The sequence below is a fragment of the Chamaea fasciata genome, unplaced genomic scaffold (genome assembly GCF_029207755.1).
Source record: "Chamaea fasciata isolate MVZ Bird 193981 ecotype frontalis unplaced genomic scaffold, bChaFas1.0.hap1 SCAF_3, whole genome shotgun sequence".
Classification (NCBI taxonomy): Eukaryota; Metazoa; Chordata; class Aves; order Passeriformes; family Sylviidae; genus Chamaea; species Chamaea fasciata.
In genome coordinates, this window is record NW_027094088.1 from 55853828 (window position 1) to 55865873 (window position 12046).

The following is a 12046-nucleotide window of genomic DNA, read 5'->3' on the forward strand; positions in this document are numbered from 1 at the left end:
GTGAAAACTGTATAAAAATGAGTTATGTGAATAAAGAATTGGCTTTTCCTGCATGAAGAAACTGATTCCTATCCACTTTATTGCAACACTGGGACATCTGTGTTGCTGTGATGCTGATGCTGCAGCAAGCAGCCATTGAAGCTTAATATCCTTCCACACCCCATGGCTCAGGAATCCTCTCAGGGATCCCGTACTTTGTTTGGTCTTGGAAGTACCCTTCTTGTGCCTCTCTTGACAGACAGTAAAGCTGACTAACAGCCTGCTGCCAAAAAAGGCAAAGTTGCTCTCCTGCAACCCATTCTCAGCTCTGTGCATTCCTTTTCTCCATGTGCATCTTTCTCCCTAAGGAAACAGTGCTGTACTAATTGAGCAAACTGAATCAATGTGGGAGGAAACCCACAGGAGAGCAGCAAAAGGAGGCAGAAAAGACCTCACCTTTAGAAAACCGTAATAGCAGTGTTCTCCTGGAGAAAGTAGAAATAAATTGACTGAACTGAAACAGAATTTCAGTCATCAGAAAAACGCACTCATCAATTAAAAGAAATAATATTTTATAAAAGATAAGTCTTACTATGGCTTAGAAATCCTGCATAGGATTTATGCAAAATAACAGGAACAGCTTTTTAGAGGTGATTGTTATGTTTTATTTCTCCTAAAAAGTAAAATAATAATTTGTACCTCTAGGAAAAACTGAATGAGCAGCTCGAAGAACAGCGGCAGGAGCAGGCCCTTCAGAGGTACCGCTGTGAGGCTGATGAACTTGACCACTGGCTACTCAGTACCCGAGCAACGCTGGACACCACTCTGCTTCCTGCTGAAGAACCTATGGACATGGAAGCACAGCTGGTAGACTGTCAGGTAAAATATTAAGACAGTTATTGAGTTGAAGGAGCCAGCATATTTGTGGAGAAGTTTCTGAGCTCTTTAGCATCTTCTATATGCTTGGTAAGCCTCCTCAAAGATTTGTGAAACAAAATACAGCCTGTTCTCTCTCATTAGAGATTGCAAACAGCACTTCAGAAAGCCCATGTGAACATAGCAGTAGGAAAACAAAATGTCCTGACTGCAGAGGGATTTGAAGTCCCACATCTTTCAGATGTAGTTTTGTTTAAGTTTAAAGGCATTGTATTTGCTTCACTTACTGGTTTTGCTCCCCTCAAGCTGAAATAGTTGAACAGCTCACCTGATAGGTATGAAAACACCTGCAGTGTACTTTCCTACAGGTCCTTTTCTGAGGAACATACTGGCGCTAGCAGTGATGACTGGGATAGTGCTGTGTTTTCTTCAGGAATAATCCTTACATACATGCAAAAATAAAGGATAATAATCAGTATTTAGTGGTTTTCTGGCTTGAAGATTAATCAACTCAGAATGCTAAAACAACCAAGGAAAGACATGTTTCTGCCATAAGAGTTTTTGCAAACACTTTTATTAACAAGACTTAGATCATTCATAACACCCAGGTTCTCAAATTAGTGGGAGTTTTCTATTTTTAAATTATAGTTTATAATTATATCATATAGGATCATTATAATTAAAATTACAAAAGAGACGAGACAGATGGACAAATCCTACATTTTCTTATTTAAGAATGAGGATCTCAATTATTTTAGGATAAACAAGAGTTAATTTTCATGCAAGTCTGAGGAATTTTCACTGACAACACTTCATCATTTAAATTTTCATTGTGCTTAGTCTCAGGAGTTCTTTCATCACCTGTCCTTGAGAGACCTTTTTCGTATGTAGATAAACCCTATGAACTTTAACAAAACAGCATTTTTTTAACATAAAAAATATGTGTCTGTGGGAAACTCAAAAAGAAAAGTTAACTTTGTAGAAAAGTTAATACTGCTGTTCCTTTGCTGCGTCTTAAAATCTTAAAGCAGTAAATTTTATATGTTTTTTCCACTTCCGAGAGACTCTGCTGATCTTATTCTGCACATATTCCTTCAGGAGAAATATTTCTAAATTCATTCTTGACAGTTGCTATGGAAGCAAAAGCATTTGATGTCAGGCTCGGTTTCTGAGCAAGACTTGTTTGAGCATTGAATCTGGGAGATCAAAATATGCACGATGTCTCTAATACATGAATGGTTAATGGAATGTCAGGGAAGTAGCTTTTGAGAATAAACATGCCAGAGATTTGTCACTTTAAGTCTCTCTTTAGACTAAAGAGGATTATACAGAAATCCTTAAGTCCGTCATGCACCAATCAGAAAGAGGAAATAGTGAGAAGAGAAGCTTATCAACACAGCCAGAGCAACACATAGGAGGACGTAAGAAGCACTTGACTACACGTAAATGAAAGAAGAGGAAAGAAGTAACTCTGCCTGCGTGCTTCATTTCTTGTCATTAATGGATGCCAGTCTAGCTTCTTAGCCATCCTTACCTTTAATATGCAAATAAAGAGCATCTATCTCCTCTACAATATATTATTTGTTTCAAGTAACTTTTTAATTTCCTTTTTTTGAAAAAGGTTTCAAACTGAAATGGCAAATGCAAACATTTGCAAGCATATTGTAAAGAACTCTGAATGGGACTGGAAGGCAAAGCAATGATAATCTGACTATCTCTTAGTTTGGCAACGGGTGAGGTAGGCCACAGGTCGTCTTGCCTGAAAACGTGACAAGTGCTGGAAAATGTATGAATTCGGGTCTTTGTTTTTGCTGCTGCAGAACATGTTGGTTGAAATAGAACAGAAGGTGGTAGCCTTGTCAGAGTTGTCTGTGCACAACGAGAACTTGCTTATGGAAGGGAAGGCTCACACCAAGGACGAGGCAGAGCAGCTGGCTGTGAAGCTCAGGACACTAAAGGGCAGCCTTCTGGAGCTGCAGAGAGTGCTCCACGACAAACAGGTCAACATTCGGGTGAGTGGCTCCTTTCAGCTGTTTCCATGGTGGGCAGAAGTTTGGGGATTTCATAGCAACTTTATGCAGCAGGGAAAAAGAGTGAGTGTGTTGCGCTGATTCAGTTTGAGTTATTCGTCTTTAGTTAGTAAATGGAGTTATAACTCCAAAATAAAGAATTGTCTAGAAAGCTTTAGTTGATAATTTTCAAGTTAACATCGCTTTATGGTAGAATTATCCTAACCTCAGTATCTTCACTGAAAGGACAATAATAAAACAGATAGATGGTTAGCTTGATCTGGATATAGTCTATTCCTGTTTCCAGTCTGTTCAGATTTTGTATGGTCTGGGGCAGGATTACTCTCCCCAATCAAAGAATGATTGTAAATATGTGCTTTTTTACAGTGTGCACAGCAGAGTGAACAGATAACATAGGGGAACATTTTTAAATTACATTTTAATGCTTAGTGGCGTTGTTATACCAAGTAAAATATTATATAAGCAAAAAAATTCATTTAACCTCACTCTTGCCCTAGGTTTCTATTCCTAGCAGCTTTGGTCTGCTCATTGCCACTAATTCATTGTATTTAACAGTTGCTTTTGGTCATTCTTTAGGTCAAACTAGCATGTGGAGAACCGAATACATACAAGAAACCCAACCATGTAATGTGACTGACTGGTTTTGAATTTGCTTGCCCTGCTGTGACTCCCTCCCCCCGCCCCTTTTCTTTTACTTCTTTTCTTGGCTTTGCTGTGCAAATTAAACATGATAAGCTTCAAAGATTTCTGGCTTGTAATGCAGATTAAAGTCTACTGAGAGGTTAGCTTGAAAAGTCATTTGATGTTCTAAGAACTATTTTTAGTCCAAAACAACTGCATAGCTTTAAAACTTCGCATAATTTCAGAAAAATAGAGAAATAAAAAAGAAAGGAAACCTCCAGGTATTTGTTCCTATTACCTCTAAGATGAAGTAACTTCAATGTTATTCTTGCTTATTAAGCCTCATGACTAGGCAAACTAAAAGTCATATACACCATGTAGGAACATGATACTTCATTCTCATATATTACCTGTGAAGTGAAAAGGCATCACAGATTTTTTTGCAAAATTTTAAAATATTTTAAAATGCAGTGATGTGATTTAGTTTTCTTAAACTCTTAAAGCAGATTCTTGGATGATCTTCTAGTATCTAAAAATAACCACAAAATAACTTCCAGATGTAGAATATAAATTTAAGATAGTGCATGAATGCAAGACTCAAGTTTCTTTATGAATTTCAAGCCTTACTTTGACTTCATTTACAGATCATGTAAGAACATAGGCAGTATAACATCTTCTAATCTTCACTGAGCAGTTTGTTTTCAAATGAGAAGTTCTATAATGCCATTTTCCAAACACTGAGGACTGAGGCCAAGAGCATCAGATGCCCCAAATTCTATCCAGTGCCAGTATTTACCTTGAGAGACATTCGAAGCTAACAGCACTGTTGCTCATGCATGTAAAAAACACAGACTTTCATATGTCTCCAGCTGTTCTGAAAACCTTTTAATTGCCCAGAGGTGTAGACCAGCCTCCTCCTAAAAGAAGGAACCCCCCAGGTGGCACTGGAAGACTATTATAAAGACTGAGCTATATTTTCCTTAGAGTATATTTCAGCCTGTCTGTTATTCCTGTGCACAAGAATGTCACTAGTGATACAGAAAAAGGTGACTTGGAGACCAACTTCTTTATTCGTAAAATAAAGCAGGGAAACTAATTAGAAACATCCTGAAACAGGAGTGTTCCGGAATATACTGTCTCCAAAGGTAGCACTTTGTATTTAACACAAAATATTGTGTCTGTTACTGTTTATTCTCTGGGCAATGAAACTGAACAGACTCCTTAAAAAACAAAGTAGAACAGATTCAGCAGTAAAAATACCTCAACAAAACAGATAGTGTTTCTTTACTTTTTATTGCAAAGGATGTAAGGGGGAGGAATTACTCCAGTTTCACAAGAAAAAGTATGCCTTATATAAGTTTTTGTAATTCTGAAATCCTTTGAAAGACTGATTTCATCCCAGTCTTCTTCAGGGATTTTCCATTTATTTCTGTGCTAGACTGGACAGTTGCTGGTAATGACAGATTCAGGCTTGTATTTCCCTGGCTGTTTAAAGGAAATGTAATACAGTTCCTTCAGACAGACCTCAAATGAAAATGCAAATGTAAATGCAAATGTAAGTTTCTTTCAATCTTACATTCTGTAATTTGACAACGATAAAATCTGGTTCACAAATACTTTTGATCTAAAAAGTATGTACAGTAGCATATTTGCAAAACCTCGTTGCATCAACAAATGCCACAATTCCTTTTACAGTCCTTGCTATTGCAGGAACTATGAGACTGTTAATTATATGTCTCAGTATAATTCCAAAACTGGATCTTCTCAGTCCTCTTCCCAGAGAAAAAGAGACACAAATGTAACTGAAATCAAACAACCTGCACAAATACAAAGAACTAGATATTGTTCCCTAAAGAAATTTACAAGTTGAATAGCTGTGGTCACTAAAGTATATAAAATTAAGCAGATTTTCCCCAAAAAAATTACAGGAAGATTGTCTGTTTCCTAATTTGTAATAGAAAAGCTATAATTCCAGGCCTTCTTTACTTCTCACATACTATTTTCTTCGCCCAGTCTGACATTCTGTAATAACATTGTTCACACTCCAACTACGTCAGCTTTTCTAGAAACCTGTTCCTACAAGATAAAGTATCAGAGTTTACCTGCAAACTGAAACCTTAATATAACAAATCTCATAAAGCAGGGGCTAATGGTTCTTTCCAGCACTAGGTACTACTTGCTTGTTTTGCTCCTCTTAACAGTTCATATCCTCTAACACTAATCAGTCCTTTCAACTTCAGTACACTCATCATCCCCCAAAATTAAAATCTTACACCTAACCTTCTACTACTTAGCAAAACTCTACTGTTTCTGTGGCTGGTGCCAGGGTCACTGGTGGCAGCGGTCCATCTCAGTTGTTAGCATAAGGAGCACCAGGTGAGTGAGGCAAGCAGGATTTCCACACCCACCTTCTGCCATGTTGGTCCCTGTCTGATTTGAAGGCAGAGTGTCTGTGTCTGTCGTCAAACCATTTGGCAGTCTTAATCTATTTAGAATAAAAGCTAAATCATGGGCATAATATGAATCCTACAAAAATGAAGTATATAGACAAAATGGGAGAGGTATTAAGCCCTAGCTTTAGATCTTGAAGCTTTAAAAAAGCCTAAAGGCTTCAAGCTCTACAGACATCATATGACTGCAAGTAATACTAAATAAATACAGAGAAATGTGTACATCCAAGTAGCTAGACCTACAAGTCTGTCTTTAACATAAGGCCAAGCATGTTAAAATACCTACCCTTGAATACACTGGCTGCTAAAATTAGTTAAACTTACCGCCAACATGGATTTTGGACGCCGTGAAGCTGATAAAACTTTTTTGAGCTGTTAAGGCATTTGTTCTTTTTGACATTGCTTACACAGAAAGCCTGTCTAATCATGCATGTTGGAAAAACTTGATAGAAATATAAATGGAAGGAGCTGTTACTTTTGCTGTGCTGTTCTAACATTCTGTGGTTTGATCTCACTTTCTTTGCTGTTCATATCATGTCATCTGCTGTTTACCCAGTGTGTTTCTGCTGAACATAGAGTTACGTACTTACTGATAAACAAATATTGACCAGGATGACAACCAGAATTTTCTCCTTTTCAATTAGACAAAGCAATTGCTTTAATTAGATTTAAAAAAACCTGGCTGAAACAAACCACTGAATCCCTGCATGGCCAGGTAAAACTACACCCTTCTGTACAGATCAAGTCTGGTTTTTAAAAGCAAAACAGTCTTTAGAAAGACATCAATCCAAGGCCTCTGATGTGTGGTCTCTGATTCTGCCAAGTGCAATGATGCGTGTTTATTTTTACATTTTTAGGGATGCTTTTCTTGCTAGTAACAAAAAACCAGTAAAAGTCACAAACTTAAAGTAATTGCTCACTTCAGAATTTACATGAACCAGCAACTTGATAGATTCTGCGTAGATGAGCTGAACCTGCCTGCTCTCTAACAATGTGAGAGACTTTTTTAAAATCTTAATGTTTCTTTCTTAAAGCAGGGATCTTTACAAGAAAAAGAGGAGAGCGATCTGGATTTTGTTTCCTCACAAAGCCCCAGTGTTCAAGAATGGCTGGCACAAGCAAGAACTACTCGCTCGCAGCAGCAGCAGAGTACCCTGCAGCAACAGAAAGTTGGTGTTTTGCATTTCTTTTACTCCCATATTTAGATTCCACTTAATGCTATAGCTGGGCCACTCTTGTTAATATTTCCACTGAAACAATTTTTACACAGTTTCTTACTGCTTTTGTAATGATGCATCTGAGTTCCCTATCTTATATCTGTAACAGTCAGGCAGGCTAGACTTCCTGGGTAACCATGGTCAATTCACGTTATTACTCTATAGTTCCGTCCATCAGTAGAATAAAATTGAATCAACCCTTTAAGTTACTCTTAAGAGAGATGATAATACTCAAAATATACAAGCAAAGGTACACATATTACATGATATGTTGTATTGAATAATTTGAAGATATCCTCATTAGGGTGAGTTCCAGAAACTGCATTGTATTCAGTAATTACTTCAGTAATCCATTTTATTTACCCAATTTTTCTGTGTCCCTGACTGGAGATTTTGGACCACTTCTGGTGTTAAGCAAGCCATTTCAGAAGCAGCTCAACTAAGTTTGCATGACAGTTAAACAAGGTAGACATATCCTTCCAAGGCAAAACCAGTCTGTTTGAGATTTGTTCTGTTTTTTGTAACTTGCTTTGCTAGGAGCTGGAACAAGAGCTGGAAGAGCAGAAGAATCTGCTTCGATCAGTAGCATGCCGTGGAGGAGAGATCCTAACACAGCAAAGCTCGACTGAAGGCCTGTCTATAAGGTGTGCTTTCATGTGTTGTTCCAAAAAGTAAATTTCTATGGCTGTGCTTTATCATCCCTATGCTTACATCCCTCTTCTGCTCATAGTCCTCTAATCTTTGTTTTATCATTTTTATACAGCACCTAGGCTACTGGAGTCCTGGTTTATAATTCAGGGGCCTGCTAATACGGTTACACAAAGTGTTTTGTGATAATAGATCACCTTCAGCATTTACAAATGCCCTTTATTCTTACTACCAGGAATCACACTAAAATTAAAGACTAGTTATACTCATTAGACAAGCCATGGATCAGTTACTGTAACTTTATGGATCAACACTGGTATGTGAATCACATCTACCTCCAACGTTGGCGTCTGCCATTGAAACCAGATCTTCCCAGATGAGATACTCTTCGCTTAATTTTATTTTTCCTGCAATTAGAAAACATTTTTTCTTTTTGAAGCCTTAATTCTAATGCCAGAAAGTACTTTACCAGTCTCTTTTTGTTTGAGACTGCCTTCTGTCATGTGATGGTGTACTATAGAAATTTAAAAAACAAAAACAACAGCAACAACAACAACAAAAGGAAAAAAAAATAAATTAAAAAAAAAAACCCACCTCACCAAACAGAAAATTCTGAATGTGATTAACTCTTTTCCAAAGCTAAACTCATATGCTTGTCCTGCATTAAAATATGTCTGCCATTTTAAGAAAGGAGGTGAGGAAGGAGTCAGATAAAATATTTTTTTCAATTCATGCTTTTAGTTAAAATTTCTTTATAGGTTGCATTTTAATGCAGTATGTATTCAGTCTGGTTTGGGGATTTTTTTGCTTATTTTGGATACTTGCAACTCTAAACAGTCATTTCAATTTTAGAAAGGACATTTTATTTCGTCAGACGAGAACTTCTAGCTGTTCAAACCAGCATTTGTCTTATTATCACAAAAACAAAGCCAAAACCAACAAGTCAAAGCTTTAAAAAGCAGCATTTAATTTAAATGTAGAATTTCCTAATGGAAAATTGTAATTGTAAATGGTTATAACTTTTGCATTTGTTAAATCTTCATGGACCTTCTGATTCAGTGAGAAGCCTGATGTACTCTCTGAGGAATTAGTCTTAGAAGGTGAGAAGCCATCATCTGAAGAACAGATGAAGAGGAAATGGGAAAGCCTAAACCAGGAATTCAGTACCAAGCAGAGACTGCTCCAGAAAGCTTTGGAAAAAGAACAGCTGGTAGCTTTTTTAAATTTCACTTTCCATTTTCTCTTTGAAAGTAGTTGTTACAACAAGAGGTACAATATGCAGATCCATTAAGGTGCTGTAGTTAAGGCATGAGATATGGAACAATTTAATTTTGTGACGCCATTAAAAACTGTTAAATATTGGCACCAGCACTGCCTATGTTCGAAGTGATTTGAATTGCCCTATCATGAGGTTAATGAACTAGAAAGGAAGAAAGAGCTCAGACAAAATGTTTATCTACTTATGTAACTCAGGGTAATTTTGTAACAAATCATCCCTCTGGATTTGATCAGTACTCTGGCAATAGCTTAAAGGAAGACTGTTATTTTCAGTTTGAATTTATTGGTTACTTTCTATTCTTGATCCTAGTGGGTAAGGAATTTCAAGCACAGGACTTCTACTGAAAGAAATGGGGATTAATCAATTAAACTGGGGACAACCCAAAGTCTATATTAACATACATCTTCTGTTTTATTGTTAATAGACCCAAATCCACTCTTTGTACAACACTCCATTAATCAGCTCCCAAAGTTCTAAATACCTTGCATTAATTAAACAGTAATTGATTATATTTTTGGTAAAACTAGTAATTTTTAATTCTGGCTACAAGCATTTATCCTGCATTTCTAGTGAACCTGTGGTTGAGCAATATTTATTCAAAATATTCACAACATGGAGCACTTGTGGGAGGACCATGAGTGTTAGCAGGTGATAGCCTCAGTCAGTAGGGAATCTGTACAGCTGAATTTTGTGTCCAACATATTGTAGATGCATCTTAATTGGAGCTTCTCTCTCAGCAGCTTTATAGCAGACCAAACAGACTAATACCTGGAATGCCTTTGTATAAGGAGGAGACACAGGATGAAGATAAATCTTTAGTGTCACCAGTATTGGTTGAATTGAATCAGGCCTTTGAAGATGTCACATCTGAGGTAATTTTCAATTGTTTTTACACCTGTCCTACAGCAAAGCCACATTAACAGTGAAATTCCTGGACTTCTCTGATTTCTTTGTCCAGGCTGGACGGGTGGAGGAGACCCTGCATCTTGAACAGAAGCTGTATGATGGTGTCACTGCCACGTCCGTGTGGCTGGATGGCGTGGAAGAGCAAGTCTTCGTTGCCACAGCTCTGTTGCCAGAGGAGGAAGCAGAAACCTATGTCTGCAAGCAAGAGGTAAGGAATCCTTGAGTAGGACTTCCTTTTAATTGCCAATAAGTGTGCATTTTATGTAGTGTTTAGAGCAAAAGTGTTAGAATCCTGGATAAGTGACATGTTGCTGGCATAATCTCTATGTAACTGCAGCATTCCGCAGCTGATTGTGTAGAGAATGTTGCAGAAAACACAAACTCTTTCTTCTGTTTAACATCTTTTCTAAGTGTTAGCAAACATCACATTGTTGAAATTGAAACAAAGTGGAAAAGAGGGAGGCTTGCTTTGGGATGTAGAAACAGCACAAGTTCATCAACATTAATTAGGGCTGAGGGAGGTGGAAGGAATTGAGTGGTGGGGGAGAGAGAGAGGCGATAGGACAAAGGAATAACTGTTTTCAGCTGAAGAGGGTAGATGCAGACAAGATATAAGGAAGAAATCTTTCAGAATGAGAGTGTGGAAATGCTGGAACAGGTTTCCCGGAGAGGTGGTGGGTGTCCCATCCCCAGAAGCATTCAAATTCAGGCTTGAGAGGGCTCTGAGCATCCTGATGTAGTTGAAGATGTCCATATTTACTTCAGGAGGGTTGGACTGTTGAGATGACTTTTACTCCAACCCAGATGTTTCTGTGGCTTTACATCATTTTCTTCCAGCACTTGTTTTCCTTGGAGCATGGAATCTTTTTACAGAGATTGCTGTAGCTGCCATCTTTTTCGTGTGTGTGCGTATAGCAACAATGTGAAAAATTCACTACATCATTGCAACATTGACAGCGGTTATGGCAATGTTTGCCTGCTTTCCAGAATGTCTGACTGTCACTTCTGTATTTCTCCAAAATTAGTCTCTTGCCAAAGAAATCAAAGACATTACAGAAGAAGTGGATAAGAACAAGAATTTGTTTGCTCAGATACTTCCTGATGGTAGTGATAAGAGGGTTGTTATAGAAGACACTTTGGATTGTCTCCTGAGAAGACTGACCTTACTGGAGTCAGTGGTAAACCAGAGATGCCACCAGATGAAGGGTCGGCTCCAGCAAATCATCACATTCAAGGTATGAGGTGATGGAATTAACAGAGATGTGTGTCAAATGGGGTATAAAGGCTGTGATTTTTTGGTACCAAATCAAAAGAACAAGGTTGTCACAGGTTTTTTATTGAAAAATCAAACTTCTCAGGTTATCCAAAATTTGATATCCTAATTATTACTCAAAATTTTAACTTTCTGCTAGAAGGCTTCTACAACTCATGCAATTACTATAAAGTGATAATTCTGTGCTGCCTCACCCTGCTGGCATTACATAAAAGGAAGTCTGTGTTGTGCAAGTATGAAAAAATGCTGATAAGTGGAGAAATGTGCACTTTCAAAAAATTTTTCAGAGTTCAGAAATGCTTTCAGGTCTTACTTGGTCTCTGCCTTATTTGCTATTATTATTATTATTATTATTATTATTGTTTTTTTATTGTTATATTTCTCATTATCATTAATATATGAAGCCCTTCAGTATGATTTATTTAATTAAAACCCCATAAATAAAATCTAAAAAAGTATTCCTTGTATCTTTAGATTAGGGTCAACTTCTCATAGATAATTACTGCTAGATTTGCTTTCAAACTCTATAACCTTTCCTTTACAGTCTCCCATTTTTCAATGAAAGACTTCCCTTTGCTGATAACAGCAAAATTGATCAGAATTCATTGCATTATTCTCAGAGATTTTCAGTATTTAAAATAATCACTGAATGTAAAAATAAATACTAAATCATTAATGCACTTCTTACGTAATGCTGAAAGTCTCAGAAAAATGTGCTGATAATTTTCTGTTGAGATGAGAGCAAGAAAAAGATAATTGATTGTATT

The 12046-nt window shown here is 37.2% G+C and overlaps 1 protein-coding gene across 1 annotated transcript in view; it reads left to right on the plus strand.

The window, feature by feature from the left end:
* The window catches only part of SYNE1 (spectrin repeat containing nuclear envelope protein 1), a 288306-nt gene that overhangs the window by 202098 nt on the left and 74162 nt on the right, over window positions 1–12046 (plus strand). The window contains exons 94-102 of the mRNA XM_066179079.1: window positions 685–858; window positions 2676–2867; window positions 3462–3509; window positions 6994–7125; window positions 7711–7817; window positions 8881–9031; window positions 9841–9972; window positions 10059–10214; window positions 11032–11241. Coding sequence (XP_066035176.1) covers window positions 685–858; window positions 2676–2867; window positions 3462–3509; window positions 6994–7125; window positions 7711–7817; window positions 8881–9031; window positions 9841–9972; window positions 10059–10214; window positions 11032–11241 — 1302 coding nt within the window. The remainder of the gene's footprint in view (window positions 1–684; window positions 859–2675; window positions 2868–3461; window positions 3510–6993; window positions 7126–7710; window positions 7818–8880; window positions 9032–9840; window positions 9973–10058; window positions 10215–11031; window positions 11242–12046) is intronic.